Source organism: Lepidochelys kempii, chromosome 6 (assembly GCF_965140285.1).
Source record: "Lepidochelys kempii isolate rLepKem1 chromosome 6, rLepKem1.hap1, whole genome shotgun sequence".
In the NCBI taxonomy this organism is placed as follows: domain Eukaryota; kingdom Metazoa; phylum Chordata; order Testudines; family Cheloniidae; genus Lepidochelys; species Lepidochelys kempii.
The window spans coordinates 84,415,536-84,441,551 of NC_136385.1; the positions used below are offsets into that span (position 1 = coordinate 84,415,536).

At 42.1% G+C, this 26,016-nt stretch overlaps 1 protein-coding gene across 7 annotated transcripts in view; it reads right to left on the minus strand.

Annotated features, from left to right (window-relative positions):
- Positions 1 to 5,550: 5,550 nt before the first annotated feature.
- Positions 5,551 to 26,016, minus strand: part of HEATR5A (HEAT repeat containing 5A) — a 126,501-nt gene continuing 106,035 nt past the window's right edge. For all 7 annotated transcript variants that reach the window (XM_073348959.2, XM_073348960.2, XM_073348962.1 and 4 more), the window contains 5 exons: positions 15,553 to 15,825; positions 12,016 to 12,240; positions 9,171 to 9,325; positions 7,460 to 7,673; positions 5,551 to 7,224 (listed from right to left, as the gene is read on the minus strand). In XM_073348959.2, coding sequence (XP_073205060.1) covers positions 6,920 to 7,224; positions 7,460 to 7,673; positions 9,171 to 9,325; positions 12,016 to 12,240; positions 15,553 to 15,825 — 1,172 coding nt within the window. In that variant the 3' untranslated portion in view covers positions 5,551 to 6,919. The remainder of the gene's footprint in view (positions 7,225 to 7,459; positions 7,674 to 9,170; positions 9,326 to 12,015; positions 12,241 to 15,552; positions 15,826 to 26,016) is intronic.

The window sequence follows — 26,016 nt, forward strand, 5'->3', positions numbered from 1 at the left end:
GACAACAAATCTGCCTTTTTATGATACTCTGCATCCAAGGTGATTCCGGAGATTGAGTGACTCCATTTTGTTTCCCTGTCTCCATTTTGAGTTAGGCAAGCACATCACTAAGGCACCATCCCAGGATTAGCTGGAGGCTGACTGGTCACAGCTCTGAAACTGGTGGGGGCAGAAACTGGCAGGGAAATGCAGTGGTGAGGTGATTGTTGATCATGAAATTCGGTCCATGAGAAACAACGTTGCGATGTGGTATGGGCGGAGTGCTGACAGAAAGATGGAAGCAAAACAACTGTCAGTCAAGCCTAGAGTGTCAGAGACACAGAAGCAGGTGGAAGAGAAACAGGAGCAGGTGGAGGAGGAGAAGTCTGTCACTGACCGAGAGGGAGAAGACCAAGAAAAGACAGAGACCCGAGCGAGATGAGACTTGACCTAAAGAACATCTAAGAACTATTACCAGAAGTTGTCAGCAACCTTTGGAAGACTGATCATCTGAAGCAGGGAGCAGCCACTTAGATCATCTTAACTTTATGCTGTTGTAGTTTGGGTGCTTTTAGCTTGTGTGTAGGGATTTGTGTTTGCACCAATAAAGGATACGTTGTTTTGGAAAAGATATTACTTGTGTCAATCACTTATTGGAGGGCTGATCTGTATCCTCTAAGATATTCCCTTAGCCCCCTTACAGACCCATACCTGAGGAGAACAGATTGGTGTGAACAGGTGGGCTGTTTTGAGGGAAAACCCTTGGGGGATATTTGAATTCTGTTTTTGGGATATCAAATGAAAGCATAATAAGGATCATATACATCAAGGTAACATTAAACTCTTTGGGTAAACGTTGAACACTACTCGTTTTCTAGGGGTCTTCTGCATAATTTTTTCCAATTTTCTCATCTCACTAAGATTCCATGTCCCAACCACCAACTTTTCACCAGAGGAAAACTTCAGACTTTTTGTTAGAACAGTTTAAAACTGTTTAAGAAAGTGCATTGACTGGCTTAGATTCAGCTGGCTCGAAACCAGCAACTCACACTGCACATTTGTTGTATAAAAGCCTTTTATTAGAAAGCCCATAATGTGATCTGCTATGAGACTAAAGCTACATCTCAGGAAGCTGAAGGCATCATTGCCAAACAAATTTTGCCTCGCATTCTAAATTAGAGTACACAGACTGGCTTAAAGAAAAGGAGTACTTGTGGCACCTTAGAGACTAACAAATTTATTTGAGCATAAGCTTTCGTGAGTGACAGCTCACTTCATCGGATGCATGCAGTGGAAAATACAGTGGGGAGATTTATATACATAGAGAACGTGAAACAATGGGTGTTACCATATACACTGTAAGGAGAGCGATCAGGTAAGGTGAGCTATTACCTGCAGGAGAGCGGGGGGTGGTGGTGGGGAACACGACACCTTTTGTAGTGATAATCAAGGTGGGCCATTTCCAGCAGTTGACAAGAACGTCTGAGGAACAGTGGGGGGTGGGGGGGGAATAAACATGGGGAAATAGTTTTACTTTGTGTAATGACCCATCCACTCCCAGTCTCTATTCAAGCCTAAGTTAATTGTATCCAATTTGCAAATTAATTCCAATTCAGCAGTCTCTCGTTGGAGTTTGTTTTTGAAGTTTTTGTGTTGAAGTATTGCCACTTTTAGGTCTGTAATCGAGTGACCATGGAGATTGAAGTGTTCTCCGACTGGTTTATGAATGTTATAATTCTTGACATCTGATTTGTGTCCATTTATTCTCTTACGTAGAGACTGTCCGGTATGACCAATGTACATGGCAGAGGGTCATTGCTGGCACATGATGGCATATATCACATTGGTAGATGTGCAGGTGAAGGAGCCTCTGATAGTGTGGCTGATGTGCTTAGGCCCTATGATGGTGTCCCCTGAATAGATATGTGGACAAAGTTGGCAACGGGCTTTGTTGCAAGGATAGGTTCCTGGGTTAGTGGTTCAGTTGTGTGGTGTGTGGTTGCTGGTGAGTATTTGCTTCAGGTTGGGGGGCTGTCTGTAAGCAAGGACTGGCCTGTTTCCCAAGATCTGTGAGAGTGATAGGTCGTCCTTCAGGATAGATTGTAGATCCTTGATGATGTGTTGGAGAGGTTTTACACTGGCTTAGTGAGCTTTCCACTACTGCATTAAGTGAAAAATGACTGTCTAAATAGAAAGGTTTGGAAAAATATGAGGTTGTCTGGTCACACATGAAACTATTGCATACTTTTGTAGTTTAATATATATTAGCCCTGATACTCATCAGTTATGTTCTCATTTATTTATCCATTTAGTCACTTTAATACGTGATACTCTGCATGACCTCTACAGGTTCAGGTTTGTTTTTGCTTTTTGTTTAATAATTAACGTTGAATTTTTTTATGCTAATTCCATTTTATGCATGCATTTATATGTGTTTTGTTTCATTATGTGTTTTTATTTTCTATACAAACAATTAAAATCAATTTTTAAAAAATATATTAGGAATAGAGTTTTAGATGGGACTGCAGACAGTTTAAGCCAGTTGTTCATGTATCTCTAAAAGGAATCACTGCCACACCCCCCCACCGACTCTGCTGAATATCTGCCTGATCACTGGTGACTACTGTCATGCATTATTACTATGACTACAAAATAGTTGACAAGGTGACTCCGATTCTACAGTTCATTCAGTTCTTCCTATTCCCAGTGACCCACGTCAGCCCTCCTGTGGCCCTGTTTGGGAAGAGATCCCCACAAAAATTCCAATAATTAGCAAACCCTTCCAATAGAACTGCTATACCTCCTCTACATGAAATCATCTTATTTTGTGAGGGATATTGCATCAGTCTAAACGAGTCTGAGCTTTATTGACCTTCACAGCTTAAAATATTTCTGGCATCTCAGTTTGTAGCCAGGTGCATGCTGAAGCATACAAAATTAGAGTCAGATTATGAATTACTCTAGACATGCAAATAGTAAAGACTACTTGGACAACTACAGAGTTCTGCATGCTTTGCTTAAATTTAATGACAACTTTACAAAGAATTGCAGGATACTCCTAAATGACTATGGCAAACGTAACTTTAAACAAAACTGAGGCGTGTCAATATTATGACAAATGATTTTGTCTTTGGCATAGTATTTAAAATATCATATTCCAAGTTCTCTCTTTCTATATCTATACTTCCAGTGTTACATTAAAATGCATTAATACTGTATTTTTTTAAACACAAAAAAGGGAAATATTTTGATTTCCCTACTTGAAAAGGTTGGCATCAGGGTGAAATGAATAGGAGTGCAAAAAACACATTGCCAAAAATAGGTGACTAAGGGAGTGGACACAATATGACAATTGTGAATGCTGCCACTTGGTTTAAAACTGATGTAACAAACATGCTCAAGAACCTGGCACTGAATCAACCAAAATTTCAGACACCTTCAGTTTCTCAGAGATTAGGTCTAACTCAGTGAGGAAAGATCAGTCCAAGAATAGGGTAATTCATACAAAGGTAAATCAGTGATCTTACTTATGTAATATGTTTCAATTTAAGGTATGAAGTGTAAAAGTGCAAGGCACACAGACTTAGTACATGAACTTTTCTAATCTTTACATGAATAAAATAATTGTCAGACTGTTTTTGTTCCAAACTCTGGATATCAAAAGTTAGTGATGTTTCTCTCTTTTCTCCATCTTTTTCTTACTTCCAAGTTTAGGTTATATAGGTGAGATAGTGGAAGAAAGGGGTTTTCAAAATTGTAAATGAGCATCAAGGTAAATCCAGAGAGCAATGAACAAACTTTTTCTTCCTTCATCCCTTCAGATTTAAGTGGTAGAAAACAGGTGTAAACGTAATTCCATTTTGATTTAATAACCTGTTTCAAAAGGACAGATTCTAAACTCACTGCAATCTACCTTTAAGACAGCTGTTGTGGCAAACCCGGTCCAAAAATAACAAATCATCTGCTCCATCTGGGCTTTCAAGACAGTGACCACCAAATGCCAAACCACATAGCTCCAGTCCCTCTCTTCCAGACAGAGGATTAAAATGTTAACTATTCCATTCAAATTCTCTGAAAGACATGGGGCAATCTTTTTATGCTTTTATTTTTTACTTGGCTTTTAGCAGGTTTGCTTGCTGCTAATGCAATATGTGAAACTGTTTTTAAGAAAAGTATGTCAGTGGTGAAAAATGTCATAACCTCATTACTATTAAAATATTAATGGTAATTAGCACAGGCAGAATTTTTTAAAAGTAAAAATGTAGATACAATCCTTTATATATTAGATGAGGGGGAAAAGTATTAATATAGATTCCAAATGCAGCAGCCTGCCTTCTCGGCAACACTTCTGCCCAAGAGTTCATCACCCTAGTGCTCTGCTTATTACACTGTGAAATACCATGTCAGATTCAAAGTCTGGACGACTCTTTATGACCCTCCAAGAAATTGGCCCAAGGTATTTGAGAGCACCCTCTCTACTCACCTCCTCTGTCCAAAACAATAATCTTCGTAGGCAACTACTTTCCTCCAGAAATATAAAACTGTCAACTCCAAAGATGAAATTTATGAGATCAGGAGATGGGCAGTGCTGAGAAAGCTCTAAGTCTAGAGAACTCCCCTCTGACATAGGTGAGAATGACAACAGAGCTCACATTTTTCCAAGGAAAAAGAACTCTTCAAAAAACAATACATGGAAAGATGTCCTAGAGGTAGAGACAGTTCCAATCCACAGTACTCATGGAACTCCTGTTGCAGGATCAGATTTTCAAAGGTATTTAGGAGCCTAAAGATGCAGAGAGATTGTTAAGGAAGTTAGGCACCTAGATGCTTTTTAAAATCCCACTGGATGCCAAAATATCTTTGGCCCCTAAAGTTTGGGTCAGTCTGCATCCCTCAAGGTCACTTCCTCCTCAGTCACAGGTTAGCGCTGCTCTAGGAGTGTTCCTGTCATAACCCTGAGGGGACTTGTTCACCCCATTATAGGGAGGTTTTTTTTAAACTCTCAGGGGCAGTTGTTAATTCTGAGTTATTCTATTTGCATTTTTACATCTTATGGTAAATATGTCTATAGAGGTTCTGATAGGTGAAGGGTTCACGTAGAGTTCATGCACCTGGAAACATTCAGGGCACACCCTGAGTGTTGTGTAGGAGCAGTGCACACACTGCTCCGTCCAAGGACATGGACCATGGGAAGTCGCCCAGAGGACATGAACCATGGGAAGCTTCCTTGGACTGGGCTCAAGGCCTGAGAACAAGGACTGTAGTAGATAGAGGCTGGTAAATAAGAATATTAATTAAAGTCATATTATTTCCTTTGTTGATGCCTTTTGCGGTCAGAATATGTAATGCGCAGGAGGGAGAGAAATAAAAGGGAAGGAGGAAAGCTGACAGGCAGAAGCCCGTCAGCAAACCAGCTTGCTTGCTTGCTAAAGCCGTGTCCTGTCTTGTCATTAAACCACCACAGATAGGGACACTGTATTGATTGGGAATATTAATTAAAACCCAGATTTTTAAAGTAACTCGAAATAAATGAAAGTCCTTCTATCAGGTAAAATGAAAAACACACTTAACTGAAGAAAATTAGGTTTATTTATGTGAATTAGAAAAATGAATTGTTAGAATTTTGGTCAAATGGTTAATGCTGTACAATTTACAATAGTATTTATATACAAATCTTATAATAAAATACAGTACATCACACTCTTCCTGAGTCACAGTGTGTTTCTCAGCTCTGTAGACGTTTTTCTTTTCTTGACTAATTTTTAACAAGGAAATACTATACTCATTGTGACAGTATTTGGTTTAGTGAGCTAATACTGGCACAAAAGAAAAAAGGCAATAATTAGAAAATACTTTATAGCCATTGCATTTTTAGTAGTTACATTTTTTTCTATATTAAAATATGTTCCTTGATAAAAATTATATTTTTTGTACTTTTTCTTTAAGTTTGTTGTATTTTGACACAAGATAAGCTAACTTCAGACATTTCCACCCCTCCTTGAAAAGATATGATCATTAGTGAGAGTCACGTATAGATACTTGATCATTTAAAAATCATGAAATAGATGCAGCTAGATAGATAGATGTCTGAATCAGAGGCACAGTGCATCAAAACTGCTGTCCTTTTCAGGTTATGTAAGTTTCAACTGTCTGGCTAGCATAATATAAAGTTAAACCAAAAAGTATATCCTGAAAAGTGAGGCTTTATATGAAGCAATAAGGCACCGGTTGTGCAAACACATACACATGTGCCTTAACTGTAAGCACATAAGTCCCACACTGCAAGTCCCTGCAGAACTGGGGCCAAAGTGAACAGGCATTGTGAAGCTGTAATATAACAGCAAGTGTTATATTGCTATATCTTGGACAGCTCAAGAGTTTATTAGCATTTAATTAAAGAAGTCAATATTACCTTAAATGCAGTGGGATATTAGAGCTCAACAATAATTTATCTTAAGGATGACAAGGACATTCAATATATGCAGTATGTTAAATTAGTACTTAGGAAAGACTGAACAGCAAGTAAATTTATGCCCCAGTTAAATCCAAAATCAATAATCACAGTAACTTTTGTTTTAAACAAGTATTGCCAAAAATAATTCAGTTTATTTAATGAATAAAAACGGCTGGCTCCTCAATATATCTAAGTCTTATTTCTTGTCTGCATTGATATTAGAAATGCACGGTTCTTGCAGATTTGTTATTTTATTAATGCAAATATATAGTTTATATTACATTTGATACGTTTTACTCAGAGTGCTCAAATTTAAAAGGTCAATTATATTTAATAGAAAGCAAATCTCTAAAGAATGTTGTTTTTAAAAAATCATCTGGATTTCAAGTCAAAATTGAGCTAAAACTGAAACCAACTCTTCCTGACTACTGTAATTAGAAATGAAAAGGGACTTTTTTGCAGTGTTATCAAAGTGCTTAAGATACTTCAGAGAAAGTTGGTCTTTAGTTGAATGCTTGAACTTTTCCCAGGATTCTTTGCATGTTTAGGTGTTGTCTTGACTTTAATGCTTTCCTGATTGCCTTTTACAGCTGATTCAAGCCTGGCTTTCATAGTTGGAGAGGAAGCCATTACTTTTTTAAAAACTGATGAGTACTGTGGACCAATCTGCATCACGTTTTGCAAAGCAAACTCATGTAGATTTCTTGCTGAGTTTGTGGCTGACCCCAAAGAATTCTCATCCAAAAGAAAGGAAATAAGGAGGGGCAGGAGGCAGGCCACCAAATAAGCACCTATAAAAATTAAAAACAACACTTAGATATCAAATAATTTTTTTAAAGTTTTCAAATCCTAATGACTACTAAGCACAGAAAGAAAGTCAACATTTTTCTAAGACATACTGTTAACTAGCATAACTAATAATTAAATTTTGTTCAAAATTATAATTATGGGGGAATACATTTTGTTTTAGTTGATTCCCGACAGCCACTTAAGACATTAAAAGGGCATTGGAATTGAGGGACTTACGATGTTCTTCCTCAGCAATGGCTATGAGAGCTGCGACCACCTTTATTCCTTCCTGAATGACTTGCAGTTCAGCAGAATTCTCAGGCTTTGTTTTTTCTGTTTCCTGCAATTTCCTCATAATAGATGGTGCCAAAGAATTAATGTAAGGATATGAGACAGCTCTGTTGGGATATTGAAAGATGGAAAGCAGCAGCTGATAGCACTTAAGCTGTACCTAAAGGGGAAAAGTTACAGTTACAATACTGAATGTAAACAAAGTTACACTTAAAACTACATGTCAGAATGCCTTGGCACTTCAAACAATTTTGAAGATAAAGTTTTTAAAAGAAAAAAAGTGTACAAAAGCTTGAAAATTCACATGGCAAGAGAAACTTTTCATTAGCTAATGATAAAACACACTTTGAAAAGTTAAATGATGTCAGAAAAGTATCTCAGAATTATTTTAACAAGTAACGAAGAAACCATAAAACACATCTTGCACTCATAACTAAAAATGTCTAAATAGAGTTTTAGGCTCACGAGCCCACTAGGTTTCCTAACCATGTTAAAATGAAATTTTTGGAGAAAACTACACTTGACTAAAAGTAGGGGCTTACAATAGAAATGCTTACTTAATGCCTTAGGAGTCTAAGTGTCTATAGGACTTTTGAGAGGCTGAGGTGCCTAAGTTAGTTAGATGCTTTTGAAAATTTCACCCTGTGTCACTATTTCTTTTTTTGTAATTACACCTGGCTTTCTGAAATTCTTATTAGTGAAAGCCATCCTGCTGAAAATGGAGACTTCTAAAATTGGACATATAGCAATAGACTTAAAAAGTAAATATTAAAAAGTAAATATTCTAGCAGTGAGTCATCAATTCTGATAATTAAACATTAAATAAAGCTGACTTTCTGATTGATAAATCAGTATAGAAAGAGGAGGAAAAAAAGTGGTTTACGATGGACTCCCACACTGGTCAATATAAAGACCACATTTGGGGAACTACTATTTAATTAACAAAAGCCCAAGGGAGTACCATCTTTAAAGCTGCACTTTCAGTGTGATAAAGGGTGAACCGCTATGATAGCGGTATACTTCCACCATGTAAGAAACAAGACAAAAATCCCCCTAATGTGCTGTTTCTGTCAAGAGTACAGATAGAGAATCAAAACAGATGACCTGGCAGAGTATTGCCCTAAGGTCTAAAATAAGTGCACAGAGAAAATTAAGGAAACATCCGCAAAACTAGATAACTTTCTTATCAATTTATCAAAGCATGGCGTTCTTATTTCCCAGATGGTGAAACAATAATATAGAAAATACTTCATTTGTACACAGAACATTTTAATGAACAACAGTTAAAAGCAAGGCACAGCACAGACCCACTAGCTCTGGCCAACTAGTTTAAAATTAACAAAAAGAAAAGGAGTACTTGTGGCACCTTAGAGACAAACCAATTTATTTGAGCATGAGCTTTCGTGAGCTACAGCTCGCTTCATGCCACAAGTACTCCTTTTCTTTTTGCGAATACAGACTAACACGGCTGTTACTCTGAAACCTAGTTTAAAATTGCACTTTAAAATACAACAGATCTAAATGGGACAGAATTAAAAAAAATTCTTTCAAATCAACACTTAGTTCGGTCCAGTGAAACAGCTCAACAGAAAATGTGCTAGAAGAACTTTAGCATGCTTCTAACTGAAATACTCCTCTAGCTAGAAAAAGTACTTACTACAGGATCTTTTGAATCAAGTGCTATTTTAAACTTCTCAATACAACGCTTTTGAAGGCACTCTATGGTAATAACTTCTGGACTTGTAGACAAAATAAATACTGTAATGGCAGTAAGCAGGTTGACTTCATCAAGTTCTTGTTGAGCTCCATCTACTAAAGATAAAACAGTCTCAAATTCACATTCTAAAAGTAATATTGCCAATTGTAATGTTCTAAAGTGATGTAAAAAGTGCTCATGAAACATTTTTTGGCATGGCATTTTCTATATTATGTCTAAATGGAATTAGACAATGGTGCAAACACATTAACTTTGTATTAAGAAAACATTTTTCTTTTGTATTGACTGATACAACTGTTCTCAGAAGAATCTAAAACCAATGGCAATTGATCTGGACGTGGTAGCAAATGACGACATACACAGGGATGGATTTCAAGTAGCAGGCTGCAACTTTATTAAACCTGTCACAGAGGAAGGGCACTATGGCTTTGTCACCCATACTTGCATACCAGACATTTTAAGTAGTTCCAGAGTGGGGGCAGACTCTCCTTAGTCTACCTCTAGGATTCAGCTCACTTTTCTGGAGTTCTACTGTCCTCCCCCTGACAAAGGTGACTGAGGGTGCTAAAGGGGAGGATCTCAGCATGTGAGCACAAGGCCCATAAACAAAATCCCAAGTATTTTACTTCAGGGAATCGTTTCTTTTAATCGCACTGGAATTAACATCCTTGCCAAGCACTATCACTAATTACTAAATCCTACCACTATTTAACCTAACTGTGCCTTCAGGATGCTGCGAGGAAGGCAAAAAACCTCCCCAGGCTGCTGCCAATTTGGCCCCGAGAATAAATTCCTTCCTGATCCCACATGATTGGTCAGACCCACAGCCTCTGCAATACACAGCTCCAAAGCCATCAGTACAGGGTTGGGGGTAGGCATAATAGGAGCTGGAATGGAACAAAAAGAAAGCTCCACATGGCCTGGGTTAGGGTTTAAATTATTGAAAGGGGAAGATGAGGGACCCATCAGCTCCCTTCCTCCCCAGGCTGGCCAATGAGTGGCTAGAATCTGGAAGAGGCTGCTCCTGCATCCCCCCAGCAAGTATTCTACTCCCCCTTTCTACTGAGGCTGTCCCAATCCCCACTGGTCTCATCAGGTTTTCCACTTGTTGAGGCATGTGCATGGCACTTTAATAAAGTTATTAATAGGAACTGCAAATGTAATTTTAAAATCTTAGAGATACATGAAAAAATTCCTCTTCATTACTGGAATTTGTATTTTACAGTGGGTTGAAGGGTAACTGCCGTAACTATTAGAACAAAATCAGTTGGAATCATGAGGAACAAACAGCATTTTTTTTTTTAAGGTTATGTCTTACAAAACTTAATTGCATTTCTTAACTGACTAAAACATTAATGGGTGAGGTAATGCAGTATTTTAGATGTAATTGAATTTCAAAGCATTTGATACTGCTTCATGAAATCTCACTCTCACAATTAACTCAGATCGGCTTGGAGAGGAATGCTGTCATATACACTGAACACTAAAAGTCCATAAACACATGGTAGTGTTGACTAACAATGTATCAAGTTGAAAAGTGGTGTCCAGGAAGCCTGTGGAAAGTCCAGTTTTACTTAACATTTTCTTTAATGACTTGGAACACAGGCTGCCTGTTAGAAATGTGCAGATAATGCTGAACTGGGGGTGTTGTAAACACCAATGAGGAAAGAAAAAGTGATACCAAAAGACCTAGAGAAATGAGAAACATGGTCAAAAAAATAAAATGACGTAAAGATTGAACAAATGCAAGCTAATAATGTTTCAGGAGTGTAAAAGGAGTTAAAATAATCATAACCATTCAGAAGAGAAAAAACAAAGCAGTAATGTTGAGAAAGACATAGTGAAGGGGTGATAAGACAGCAAATTAGACAGGAGTCTGCAGGAGATAGGAGCAGCAAAAACAAAGGGGCAGTGTAATTTTGGGCTCAGAAGCAGCACATCACAGAACAGAGAGAGGTAATAGTCCATCTCTGTACTGCTCTGATGTGACTACTCATGGAACATGGCACTCAGTTGGAAGTCCGTTTACAAGTAATACACTGATAATTGGAGAGATTTGGGAAAAAAAAGTATCAGCTGGCCTGAGGAATTAAATTCTTTTCTCATAAAATACATAACATATCTGCAGATATTCTAAGTGTGTAATTATCTACCACACCTGCAAGCCCATGTCTAGAATAGGCAAATGTCAGGGTTCCTTCCCCACTCTGAACTCTAGGGTACAGATGTGGGAACCTGCATGAAAGACCCCCTAAGCTTATTCATCCAAAGGAAAGCAGATAGGTCCTGTGGCCCTGGTACAGAGGATAAGCATGTAGCCTTCCACACATTAGAGCTCTGCGGGGGAGCACCACTGCAGTGGATACACCCTTTGAGTGCACTGTTCCAACATAGGCTGGGGCAGAGGATAGCAACGGGCTGAGGCTGGGTGTAAACCACGTGAGGAACCATGAAATCTGCCTTCCCATTACACCAGTGACTACTACACCACAAAAGAGGCATGGAGAGACTCTGGTGGCCACTCCAACCTATAGACTGTAGTAGCAGAAATAGGTGTGGGCTGTACTTAAGAATATTAAAGTTGGACTACATGGGTGAAGTAAGTTTCACCCTCAGACATTAAGTTATTTTTTATATTATATTTTTTATATTATAACTTATTTTTATTAAGTTATCTTAACAAAGAGTAGTTCAGTTCTTCTACCACCATCTGAATCTTCTAGAGTTATCTGAATTTTAGCTATGCCAAGCATCTTTTCATTGTCCCCCTTTCATTTTTGGTTACCTGGATCCCAACAGTCAAGAACTGTGACTAAAGCACTACGAAGAAGTTCAGTCCAAGCAGTTCGGCTCTTCTCTGCTCGAGCCATAGGAGAAGACAATATCCCCTTAAGAGCTTGTAAAGATGCAGCAGCTGTCAAAGGTAACTGGCCATCTGGCAATTTCACAGCAGTTTCTCTGAGGACTCCAATAATTAGGTACAAGATAGTAGGGAGTACGGAAACACTTCCTATGAGACAAAACAAATGCTTGGTATGTCACTGTATAAAGCGAAAGACTTACAGAATTTGTTATTTTATAAATCACTTTTCTTCAATTCCCTTTTTATATATAATGTCTAAACAGTTTTTATTTCTAAAAGTTGCCTACTTATTGTAATTCTTGGTTCCAGAAAAAAGTATTTAAACAGCATGTGATTTTATGTCAAATGTCAAACATAGAGGCAGATTGGCTACTTAAAGAGATGCTCTCCTTTTAAGTCAGATAGTCATTTACTTCACTGGGACTACTCACATACCTAAAGTTTATCATGTAAAAGTCAGAATTAGTGGGTGTTCAGAGAAAGGCAATGATAATGATGTGGAAAAATGCATATGAAAAAAAGAACGAAAAAAGATTTGGATTGTTTACTGTGGAAATGAGACAAATAAGAAGGGGCATAATATAATACACAAAATAAAGATGGTAGTTTGGGAGCTTCTGTTGTGTCTGTTTCAGAACACTAGAACAGGGATGACATTCCATGAAATTAACAGGTGGCAAATTCAAAACTGACAAAAAGAAATACTTTTCCCATGGCACATAATTAGACTGTGAAACTCTTTGCTGAAGGAAGTCAGTGAGCTAAGAATTTAGCAAGATTAAAAGAAGAGATAAGACACTGAACATGCATAATAATATCTAGAGTTATAATAGTTATAGCTAACAAAAATTTAGGAAAGCATCACACCTAATGTGAGGAGCAGGTTATCCCACATCTGCCAACAGTGTGGTTCTTACATCTCCCTCTGAAACATCTGGCGCTAGCCTTTGTTGGAAACAGAATACTGAACTAGACAGAACTTGGGTCTGACCCAATATGGCAATGCCTATGTTCCAACGTGTTTAAATGTTTAGACTGGGCTCTGCTAGTGCAGACACCTGAATCCTACTGAAGCCAATGGAGTAGAGTCCACCCATACATTTTGTGCACTATTTTAGGACCTGACTAAGCAATGCGCACACTTAAAGTCAAAGTGCACACTTGACTTTATTGTGCTTAAGTCCATCGCTATTCAGCAAAATAGAATGAATAGAGATGTACTTAAATGCATTACTGAACCGGTGCCTTAGGTTCTTGTCCTTTTTCCTTAAAAGGAAAGAAAAAAAAATCTCTGAAACTTAACTACAGGAACTTGGGAAGAACAGCTACTGAAGATCAGCAAACCAGTCCATTTATTATGATATTATACATAAGCACTACCATATAGGAGACCTGGGTTCAATTCCATGTCCTGATCTCTTGACTTAATCTGATCCTGCAAGTAATTTGGCTATAAAACTCCCTGATCTGCTAAAGGCAAAAAATGCAGCAGGGAGCAAATTCAACCCAAGGAGCAAACTAATTTTCCTCACAAATAGTGCCTCTCAGAGCCTAACAAGGCCATGTCCAAACTCTTTTCTTGTCATTCTGAAAGATGAAAATCACCGGATTGAAGGTAACAAAAGTCCATCACCATCCAACATTAATCCTTATGATTGAACAGGGGAGCTGGTGACTGTTTCCAAAAGGAGATCCTCATCCCTTTGGGCTGGCAGTACAGTGACCATGACACAAGGACTCAATAGTAGAGTACAAATGAGTGGGAAAAGGGGATGGTAAATGCAAAGGATAGGAATTGCTGGATTTATCGTTTGTACAGTACCATAGGTGTGAACAGTATTTTACATAAATACAGTGACAGGGCTCTGATTCAAGGAAATTACAATCTAAATTAGACCTAACTCAGCAACATATGAAAAAGCTGGGTTATGGAAGCACAAAGGTAATAACAGTGAAAGGTAACAAGATACGACAGATACATGTGTCAAACATAAAGGGAAGGGTAAACCCCTTTAAAATCCCTCCTGGCAAGAGTAAAACTCCTCTCACCTGTAAAGGGTTAAGAAGCTAAAGGTAACCTCGCTGGCACCTGACCAAAATGACCAATGAGGAGACAAGATACTTTCAAAAGCTGGGAGGAGGGAGAGAAACAAAGGGTCTGTGTGTCTGTCTTTATGCTGTCGTTGCCAGGGATACACCAGGAATGGAGTCTTAGAACTTTTAGTAAGTAATCTAGCTAGGTATGCGTTAGATTATGATTTCTTTAAATGGCTGAGAAAAGAATTGTGCTGAACAGAATAACTATTTCTGTCTGTGTATCTTTTTTGTAACTTAAGGTTTTGCCTAGAGGGGTTCTCTATGTTTTGAATCTAATTACCCTGTAAGGTATCTACCATCCTGATTTTACAGAGGTGATTTCTTTACTTCTATTTACTTCTATTAAAAGTCTTCTTGTAAGAAAACTGAATGCTTTTTCATTGTTCTCAGATCCAAGGGTCTGGGTCTGTAGTCACCTATGCAAATTGGTGAGGCTTTTTATCCAACATTTCCCAGGAAAGGGGGGGTGCAAGTGTTGGGAGGATTGTTCATTGTTCTTAAGATCCAAGGGTCTGGGTCTGTAGTCACCTAGGCAAATTGGTGAGGCTTTTTACCAAACCTTGTCCAGGAAGTGGGGTGCAAGGTTTTGGGAAGTATTTTGGGGGGAAAGACGTTTCCAAACAGCTCTTCCCCAGTAACCAGTATTTGTTTGGTGGTGGTAGCGGCCAATCCAAGGACAAAGGGTGGAATATTTTGTACCTTGGGGGAAGTTTTGACCTAAGCTGGTAAAGACAAGCTTAGGAGGTTTTTCATGCAGGTCCCCACATCTGTACCCTAGAGTTCAGAGTGGGGGAGGAACCTTGACAACATATTTGATATAATTATATTATTTTAAAAAGAATATAAAAAGGTTTGGTGACTGTGAAAAATGAAGTCTGGGGTGATGGTCAGATAAACACTATCTTCCTATTTTGTGTTTCTGTAGTTTACAAGATGGCTTTTGGACAAAGATGATATGGCACATTTCCCTTTGGAGCACATTTTTACAGCTGTATTATAAATTCCTAAATTGAGGATCTATCAAGGAAGCATGCAGCTACATACATATATCTGTGTGAAATAAAATGTGTCCATTAATCGCCTGCTTTACAGGGGAAAGACGGGAGAAAAGTATTTCAGTCTTGAAAACTACTTTACACTCTCACACTACTGCTTCTGTAACTATCAGCCTTTTCTTTTCTTTTTTTTAACTTTTGAGTACAACCAAAACAACTGGAAAATTGTCATAAGGAAATCTCCAAGACCTTGCCCCAGCATTTATCCAACAGAGAAAGTTATGTAGTAAGTATATGTTACTCTATCATCTTTTCATTTAATCTCCCCTTGTAACAAAATCACATATTGGTACCAACCATATCCTACCTTCAGGAGAGCAGACCGACGGAATGTCAGAGAGGATAACTAATGCTGCTGATACCAATCTACTTCCACTCTCTGACAACAACTGAGGTTTTCCAGCTTTAACTGCAGGGCTACCAGTTACTTTAGGATTAAGCTGGGGGAGCTGCCTCACTAGAATGCAAACACACAACTCCAGCGTTGCAAAGACTAATGACTTTCCAGGCACCAGTCCTCCTGTGTCTTTGCCTTCTCCAAATTCTGGCAAGGTCTCCTTTTCTGCAGCACCATCATCAACTATAACGAAAGGAAGAAGTAAGGAAGACATTAAGCATGCAGTGTTTTGTTGACGAAAGTTTAGTTCTTGAAGCTTTGTCATATCGGCAGGAGATAATTTACAGTTTAAATTCTAATGCAGCACAGTGTTAAAAGTTCCGTTAGAGGACAACTGTAGTTTGAAACAAATTTATAAGGATGCACTCACCTCAGCTGAATGTGGTGGGTCTTTGTTTGTCCAGCAGGAGAAAGGGATGTTGCTCCATTAAGGGTCCTTTGGGTTACGAGGGAGGGGAAAGAGGGATGGACTTACCTATGTAAAGCCAAGGGGGCAACAGGAAGAGGCCAGACCAGCTGGGAGCACTGACCGTCATGTACACAGGGGAGAGGGGTATTTATACCTCTATGCCAGGGGTCTCAAACTCAATTTACCTTAGGGCCAGTGCCAGTCCTCAAATCCTCCCAGTGGGCCAATAATGTCACTGAAGATGATGTTCAGAAAAGAAAACATTTATATTATATTTTTTATTTCCAATTTCTTAGAAATAATAAAACTGTCATACAAGTTTATACAATTCTTCGTCTCCTAGAGAGATTTTAGTGTTTGCCAGACACCTGGCAACGCTTCAGTTCTGTCGGTTTGTTGATGTTTGGCCTCAGTGACTGAGCAGTTGAAACCTTCAGGATTGCAGCAAGGGGTGCATCAGATAGTTGTGTTCAGTATTTTGACTTCTTTATATTCATCGAGGAAAAAAGTGACGCTGCCTCCATGGCTGATTCTGCCCGGCAACTAACGATGCTGCCTCCATGGCTGACTTTGCCCAGAAACTAATGATGATAACTCTGTTCCTCTCCCACAGCCAATGGGAGCTGCAGGGCGCGGCGCCTGCTGCAGAGATTGCCAGCAGCGTGTCTGCCTGCGTCTCTTCTCCCCGGGCCTCAGTGGGGAGGTTCTTGGGCTGCAGATGGTCCACAGGCCAGGACTTCGAGAACCCTGCTCTATGCATTCCAGAAGGATCTCTCTCTTTCTCTCTTATCAGTCACTGCAGCAGCTAAATTGTCTAAAGATTTCATCCTCACTGAGCATGCTCCAGCCCCTCAGAGCTACTAGGTGGGACCAAACTGTGCATTCACCCCCTACAGAATGACTGAACACGCTTCAGCCTAAGGCTACAGAGGCAAAGCTGGGCTTCCCATAGAATTGCTGGTCCTGGCAGCTGCAGGCTGACAGCAGGGAGCTTCTCTCCTCTATGCTTTCAGTTACCCCCCTGCTGGCATTCAGGCATCATAGAGAAGTAAGCCACCTGACTCAACTGCAGTGGGGACAAGAGCTGGATCAGAGAGAAGGAATGGAGTAAATTGGGACAAAGTGTGCAGTGAGAGTTGGACTGGAAGGGAGGGGAAGAAAGACAAACTATCACGAAGAGTTGGGGGACGGGAAGTGGGAGAGACTGGTCATGGAGACTGGGAGCCACTGGGGGTGTGACTGACTGGGCAAGGAGACAGGGTGTTAGTGAAGGATAGATCTTTGGGGGCGGGGGCAGGTTTGGGAAACTAAATAGATTTGACAAGGAATTGCGGGGAGAGCACTGGGAATAGCTGGGCAAGGAGACTAGGGCAAGGAGCCAGGAAGGGGGGAAATTGGACCAAGAGCCGTGGAAGGATAGGAACTGACATGGATGAGGAGCCCAAGGATGGAGACTGGGACTGGTAGCCAGTGGAGGAAACAGGATGGGACGGAGAGAGATTAGATGAAGATACAGAAGAGGAGAAATGAGACTAGCTAGGCAATAAGACTGGAACTGGATCCCAGATGACAAGACTAGGACTTGCTGGGCAAGAGGACTAGCAGAATGGGACTAGAACGAGGAGCCAAAGTAGGGAAGAGACAATACTAGGCTGAGGAGGACCAACAGGTAGTAGGCTCTGACACCATGAGAGAACACTCTCCTCCAGAGTGTAGAGTGGAACCCAAGATATCTGAGTCCCTCTGCTGTCAGCATTGCAAATATCTGTGAAACCCACTGGTAAACTGCACCTCGTCCCCTTCTAGTATAGTCCACAGAGCAGATGCCAATCAACTACTGCTAACAGTTACTCTGTTAACTCAAGTGGCAGAGATCTCTAAGGTGGATCTCAAGGTTCAACCTTGCTGATGAACCAGCTGGAGGATAGTATGATGCCATGTGATGGAATTGCTGATTTTTCAGATGGCTTTTTAAAAAAACCTAAGAAATTATACACAAAAAAACTCCTAAAATCAAAGTAGCAAAATCAAGCACTATTAAGTCAAGAAATGTCAGTATTGAGAAATACCTGTGCAACCTTAATTCGGGCCCTTGTGCACAAGCATTATGATAGAGCGCTTAATCACATGGTCACATATAATTTTTTCCACAGGATCCCTTCCTCATTCAGTGCATAGGATAGACCTGCTCTGGGGATGAATCAGGGTTGTATAGTGAAAGAGTACAGTGGGATTGTATGGGGTTGTCCACAGGGCCTCTGCATCGTTTGTTGCAGAAGCTGGAAGATGTGTGATAAATAAGACAGTGGATTGGAGGAAGGAGACTGCATTTCCTCACTTTTCAGTGCTTGACTTTGCAAACTTAATGTTCTTTTAATGTATTTTTGTGTATGTAATAGCTTTACATACATTTATACAGAATATATAGTAAAAAATAATTGAGACCATTTTAGATAATATCATTTTGAAGATTAAACCTAATCTGCAGTTATTTCTTCATATGAAAAACTAAGGAAATAATTTGGCCAATAACCCAGCCAAAGGAAGAAATTAGGTTGGTCTGGCATGATTTGTTCTTGATGAATCCATGCTGACTATTCCTTATAACCCAGTTATCCTCTTGGTGCTTTCAAATTTTTGATAAGTAATTTATTCTAGTATCTTTCCAGCTATCATGGTTAGTTTGACTGGTCTGTACCTCACTGGGTCCTCTGTTCCCCTTTTTTTAAAGACAGGCATTATGTTTGCCCTTCTCCAATTCTCTGGGACCTCATCCATCCTCCATAAGTTCTCAAAGACAATCTGTAATGGTTCCGACATCACTTCAGCTGGTTCCTGAAGTACGCTAGGGTGAATTTCGTCAGACCCTGCTGACTTGAATACATCTAACTTATCTATTCTTTAACCCATTCTTTCCCTATTCCAGTTTGTGCTCCTTTCTCCCTTGTTGTTAATATTGTGTTGAACATTTGGTCAGTTAACTTTTTTAGTGAAGCCTCAAGTAAACTAGGCATTAAATCCTCAGCCTTCTTCATGTCATCTGTTATTAGATCTCCTTCCCTGCTCAGTAGAGGATCTACACTTGTGTCTTTCTCTTGCTCCTAAAACTTATTTATACAACATCTTCTAATTGACTATTATATGCTTCCGAGCTGTAGCTGATTTTATACCTCAGTTTTTCTGATTTCGTCCCTATGTGCTTGCAGTATTCCTTTGTATGCTTCCTTAGCAATTTGTCCATGTTTGCATGTTCTCTAGGATTCCTTTTTGATTTTCAGGTCATTAAAGAGCTCCTGATAGGAAGAAGAGTAAGAGGCCAGTATGGCTCTATCTTTCTTTTGCATCAGGACAGTTTACAGTAGTGCCTTTTATATTGTTTCTTTACAAAATCATCAGCTCTCCTGAATTCCTTTATTCCTTCAATTTTCTTCCTCTAGGACCTTAAGTACCAGTTCTCAGAGTTTGTTAAAGTCTGGAGTCCATGGTCCTTATTCTGCTACTCTCACTCCCTTTCCTTAGAATCATGAAATGAGTCATTTCATGATCACTTTCACCCAAACTGCATTCCACCTTCAGATTCACAACCAATTCCTTCCCACTGGTCAGAATCAAGTTTAAAATGGCTGTCCCCTTTCTCTACTTTTGGAAACAAAAAGTTGATTCCAACACATTCCAAGAACTGTGCTGTGCTGTATTACTTTCCCAATAGATATCTGGGTAGTTAACGTCCCCCATTACTACCAGGGTTTGGACCTATAGTGTTAGGTCGATGTCAGGCAATTTATGTCAACCTAATTATGTTAGTGTAAACACTACACTTCGCTCCCGCCAACGTAAGAGTCCTACCACACCAACATAATAATTCCATCTCTACGAGAAATGTAGGGCTTATGTTGGTGTAGTTAGGACAATAATGTGCCCATGTAGACAGTGAATTACTTACATCGGATGTTGGCTGTAATTCTTATCAATTTCATGGCTCCATGCTGGAGCTAGCTCCAGCTAGAGCCTGGCTGCCCTCCAGGCTCCCTGCTCCCAGCCAGGCTGCACCCACCCCACTTGGAGCCCAGCTCACCCCAGCCCCCCATTCCCGGCCCAGTTGCTGCCCAGGCTCCCTATTCCGAGTTGGGCTGTGCCATGCCTGCCCAACAACCTGCTCCCCACTGCCAGCTGGGCTGCTACCCGAAGGCTCCTGGCTCCCTGTGGGGAGTCCAATGCTGTATGGAGGCTTCCCACCACAGCCAGGCTCCTGGCAGGGAGCTCTGCGCCTCAAGTCCAGGTGGTTCCCAAGCTCCCGGTGGGGAGCCAGGATCCTTGGGAAAGCTGCTGGGCTCCCCACGGGGAACCTCAGGGCAGCTGCAGGGCTCTCCATGGGGAGTGGAGAGCCCAGGACATAGTCTGGCTCAGAGCGAGGAGCTGCGTGTGGAGATGAGCACCTAGGCTCTCAACCTCCCCACCCCCGGCCCCTCTTAAGTTGGTGGAAGTGCTTCTGGTGAGGATGCACACCACTGACAGGAGGGTCGTGTGGACATGAACCACCACAATAATTACTGAGGTGGTTGTAAGTCAACCTAATACAGGTTGACTTATGTTTCTAGTGTAGACTTGGCCCAGGTCTTGTGTTTTGAATATTTCTGTTATTTATTCTAGAAATGCCTAATCTACCTCTTTTCCAAAGTGCCTGTTTAGTCATACCTATACATTAAATGAACAGAAATATGACTCACGATAATGTGTACTTCTGAGAGATTGTTCACACTTCTTGCATGGTTGAAGTTACTAGATCTTCGACCTTATCCATCAACATAGGAGAGAATAAGTCTATTGGTTAGAACAGGGGGGCCTGCAGCCAGCACTGATGGGTTCAATTTTTAGTTATATCACCAAATCATTGCCTGACTTTGGGCAATTTAATCTATATGTCGCATTTGCCTCACTTTACTCAGCAATAAAATACATATAATACTTGTCTCACAGGGGTGGTTTTAAGGATAAAATGTTTGCAAATCCCTTTGAGTGCACTGAATGACACAGGCAATGTAAGAGCTATGTTTTACTATGATGATGATTAAAATTAGATGCACTCAGATTCAGTAGCAAATCTAGAACTACAGGAATCAAGGATCAAAATAATACAGCATTTTATCCATGGTTGGGTGTCTGAGCATGTAAGCTCAGCGGGGTCAACCACGTAGCTTCCAAGCAGTGAGGTGGAGAGACTCGAGACTGGGATGTTGAGGCCTTCTGTGATGAGGTCCAGAACTAGAGGTAGAGCGATTGGAGTCTCCACTGATCGCTCCAGTAGCGTGGTGTACCAATGCTGATGTGGCCAGGCCAGTGCCACCAGGATCACCGAGGTTCGGTCTCTCCAGATTTTGAGGAGGACCTTGTGAATCAGCGGTATGAGAGGGAACGCGTAGAATAGGCAGTTCTTCCATGGAAGGAGAAACACATCTGCCAATGAATCCGGGCTGTTGTTTAGGAAGGAGCAGAATCGTAGGCACTTCCTGTTGGCCCTTGTGGTGAACCAATTGATCTGGGGAACTCCCCACTGCTGGAAGATATTGTTATTACATACCACTCGTGGTTGTGAAAAGACCTGCTGAGGTGGTCTGCTAGTTCGTTCTGCGACCCTGGAAGATAGGACGCTTCTAAAAGTATGGAGTGTGCTATGCTGAACTCCCAGAGCTTGACGGCTTCTTGACACAGGGGAGAGGAGCGTGTTCCCCCCGTCTGTTGATATAAAACATTGCTGTTGTTTTGTCTGTCAGGACTGATATGCACTTGCCCTTCAGGAGAGGCCAAAAAGCCTAACATGCCAACCGGACTGCCCTGAGCTCCCTTAAATTGATGTGAAGCATCAGTTCTCTGAATTCTGTGCTCCCCAAGGTGTGCCCCCCACCCCATGGCTTAGCTGTCAGTGGTCAGACATCGGGATAGACGGGGTTTGGGAAATGCGACCCCTGAGCACACCAAGTATGGGTTAAGCCACCAGTGAAGAGACTTGAGAACGTCTGGTGGAAGGGTAACCACCATGTCTAGACTGTGCCTACTTGATCAATACACCGATGCCAGCCAAGCTTGGAGAGGTCTGAGTCGGAGCCTTGCACGTTGCACTACATACATGCAAGATGCCATGTGACCTAGGAGTTTTAAGCAACTCTTTACTGTGGTTATAGGGAATCATTTGAGGTCCTATATGATGTCGTGAATAGCCTGGAAGCAGGACTGGGGCAGGAACACTCTGGCCTGTGCCGAGTCCAGCACTGCCCCATGAACTCTATTCTCTGAGTACGGATGAGCATTGACTTTTGAGTGTTTAGGAGTAGACCCAATTCATTGAAGGTGGATCTTATGAGGAAAACATGTTGATCCACTTGTGTTCTGGACCAGCCCTTGACTAGCCAGTCGTCTAGGTTAGGAAATACCTGAAACTGCCTTTTCCACAGAAAAGAGGCCACGACTGACATACATTTGGTAAACACCGAAGGTGCTGATGATAGGCCGAATGGTAGTACTGTAAATTGGTAGTGGGAACTCCCGACTGTAAACCTTAAGAAGTGCCTCTGGGGCGGGATTATGGAAATGTGGAAGTGTGAGTCCTTAAAATTGAGGGCAGCATACCAATCTCCTGGATCCAGGGATGGGATGATAGTGGCTGAAGAGACCATTCAAAATTTTCGTTTCTTCATGAACCTGTTGAGATTGCGCAGATCCAAGATGGGTCTGAGGCCCCCTTTTACTTTTGGTATTAGGAAATACTGGGAGTAAAACCCCTTTCCCTTGAGCTGTGGCGGAAACCTACTTGACAGCCCCCACCGATAGGAGCGTTTGTACCTCCTGGAGGAGAAGTTGCTCGTGAGAGGGGTCCCTGAAGAGGTATGGATAAGGAGGGTGGGAGGGGGGTTGAGGAAAAAGTTGAGAAAATATCCCTTCTCTACCAAGCGCAGGACCCAATGGTCCGAGGTGATTTGGGACCACGCTCAGTAGAAATGGGATAGATGTTCCAAAAACGTGAAAGAAGGATCCAGCTGAGAGGTTCGTACAGGGCCCTCGAGGGCATAACCCCCTGTTATTTGGTAGTTGGGGTTGGTGACAACATTTCTGGTTTCGGGGACGCATATGGTTATGGTCCTGCCTAAACTGCCCCTGGTATGGTCGTGTCATGGGTTGAGGCCTAAATTGCCCACGCTGGGTGGAAGGGGTGTGCAGACCCAGCGATTTTTGGGTGGCTTGGGAGTCTTTCAGACTGTGGAGTCTCAAGTCCGTTTTCTCCGAAAACAACGTGGTCTCCTCAAATGGTAGGGTTCTGAATTGTCTGTTGGACCTCCCCGGGGAGGCCCAAGGCCTGCAGCCATGAGCAATGGCACATTGCAATACCCGAAGACATTGTCCATGTTGCAGAGTCTGCCAAGTCTAATGCCACTTGCAGTGACGTCCTGGGGATCATCTTGCTTTCATCCACAAGAGCTGAGAATTCCGGCTCAGAATCTGGTGGGACAAGGTCCAAGAATTTGGAAATTGTGTCCCATGACGAAGTTATAACGGCTAAGGATCACCTGCTGGTTTGCGTTACAAAGCTTGGAATGTATCTTCCTCCCAAAGAAGTCCAGCTTCGTTTCATCCTTAGCTTGGGAGGTAGGCCCTTGCTGCCCTTGCCTTTCCCTCGCATTAAGAGCCGCCACGACCAATGAGTCCGGCAGGGAGTGGGTAAACAAGTATTCATAGCCCTTGGAGGGCACAAAGTACTTTCTCTCGACTCCCTTAGCTGTAGGAGCCAGAGGGGATGGTGTTTGCCACAGGATGTGTGTGTTCTCCTGAATGGTCTTTATCAGGGAAAGGGCCACCCTGGTAGGTCCTGCCGGGGATAAAATGTCCACGATTGGGTCTGACACCTCAGTGACCAACTCCATCTGTACCCCGAGGTTCTGAGTGACCTTCCTCAGAAGTTCAAGGTGGGCTCTGCTGTCAGGAAGGGGAGGCCCTGAGGATGTTCCTGCCACTGCCCCATCTGGAGACGATGAGGAGGAGCCCGGAATATGGGAGATCCCCTCCTGCTCATCCGACTCCTCAAAACTCTGAGACTCCGCCCCCCAATCGGTGTCCGCTTCTGTGTCGGCTCTGGTACTGTCCGTGGTACTGCAATGCCGGGTACGGTGCTAGGTCTGTTGTCGGGTGCGGTACCAATTGTGGTGCTGGCGGCAGTAGCGGTGGCTGATGCCTGGGAAAAATCCCTGTCCCTCGACGTAGTCCTTCTCTCAGACGGGACTGAAAAGGAGCGTACCAAAGTGCACCCCTGGCACTGGTGGTAAGCCCACCAGATCCGGAAGGGCCACTGGGTCGGCATCTGAGCCAGTACCCGCCATTGTGGTGGCCACGGTACCAGGGCGAAGTTTTGGTCATCCCTGCTGACTGGGAATGCCAGCGGCTACAGGGACTCATATGAGTTCTCTGGGACTCATATGAGTTAGTGTCTGATGCAGACTCTGATGGGTCTGCGCGTGGGGATCATAGTGGCACTGTGCTCGTCAGTGCCAGGAATTGGTGCCAGCATAATGTAGATCATTGCCAAGTCAAAACCGGCTTGCCCCTGGACTTCACTGGTGGCCTCTGAATCGTTTGGGGCCTCGGGACTGGTGTTGTGAGACCGTGGTCGGAGGAGTGCGGACCTGTTAATGTTATCAGGTCCCACGCCGCCTCATGTGTCTCAGGTGTGGAAGGGGGGTCCAAATCCTCTACCTGGGTCTCCTCCAGTGGCACCGGACTCAATGTTCACTCTCATGGGCCTGGAGTTGACAGTCGCAGCTGTTGAGCTGGAGGGGAGGTGCGGTCTTGCACCCATCTCCCTCCCTTGGATTCACATTCCTGTGCGCGGGAAGGAGAGCACCCTCTATCAGTCTTCCTGTGCTGCTTCTTCGGGATGGGAGACTGTGAGGGGTGCAAAGATTAATCCCGGTGCCAAGGGTCTCTGACCCCAGAGTCCTTCCTTGGCACTTCCCAGACCGAAGCCAGCGTGCTGTGCACCGACGCTGAGGAGCCTAATGCCATGTCCCTGGGGCTTGACTCAGACTGAGGGCAGAGAGCTGCTTCCATTAGCAGCAACTTTAGTCTGTGATCCCTCTCCTCCTTTGTGCGGGGGCAAAAGCTCCTACAGATCTTGCACCTGTCTGCTTGATGGGACTCCCTCAAGCACTTTAGACAAGCCGAGTGTGGGTTACCCTCGGGCATATGCTTCTGGCAAACCCTGCCCGGCTTAAACCCCTGGGTCTGAGGCATGCCCCGGGTCCGGGAGAGGGATGGGGAAGTGGGGGAGGGAAACACCCCCCAGTGCCCCAAGTCCAGATGTCAAACTAACTAAAACAAAATTTTTGAACTATCTTTAACTATTTACAGATAATAGGCTAGAGGATCGCTCGTTGAAGACGAGATGCAACGCTCCAGCGACTATCACGGACTGTAAGAAGGAACTGGAGACGGCGGGTTGGCAGGGCCCTATACGCGGCGCCACGAAGGCGTGACTCCAGGGGGCTTCAGAGCTGACCCGTACCATGCATGTGGCATGCATGCACCTAATTCAAATCGATATGAGCAAGCACTTGAAGAAGATGTACTATTTTTATACTAAGGCGTATACGAAGTATTATTTTATACGAAGGCGTGACTCCAGGGGGCTTCAGAGCTGACCCGTACCATGCATGTGGCATGCACGCACCTAATTCAAATCGATATGAGCAAGCACTTGAAGAAGATGTACTATTTTTATAGGAAATAAAATTTGGTTTCATTCCACATCTTCTAAACAGAAGAAAAACCTGTAATTTAATTATAATGAATGTTAAAGGGTGTATCTAATCCAGGAGAAAATGCTTAATTCAATGGCTGTACTCAATGCTGTTAGGAGATGGATGAGTAACTTGATCACAGTTGCTTTATTTAAAAACTCTACTTTATATTTCCATACGAGG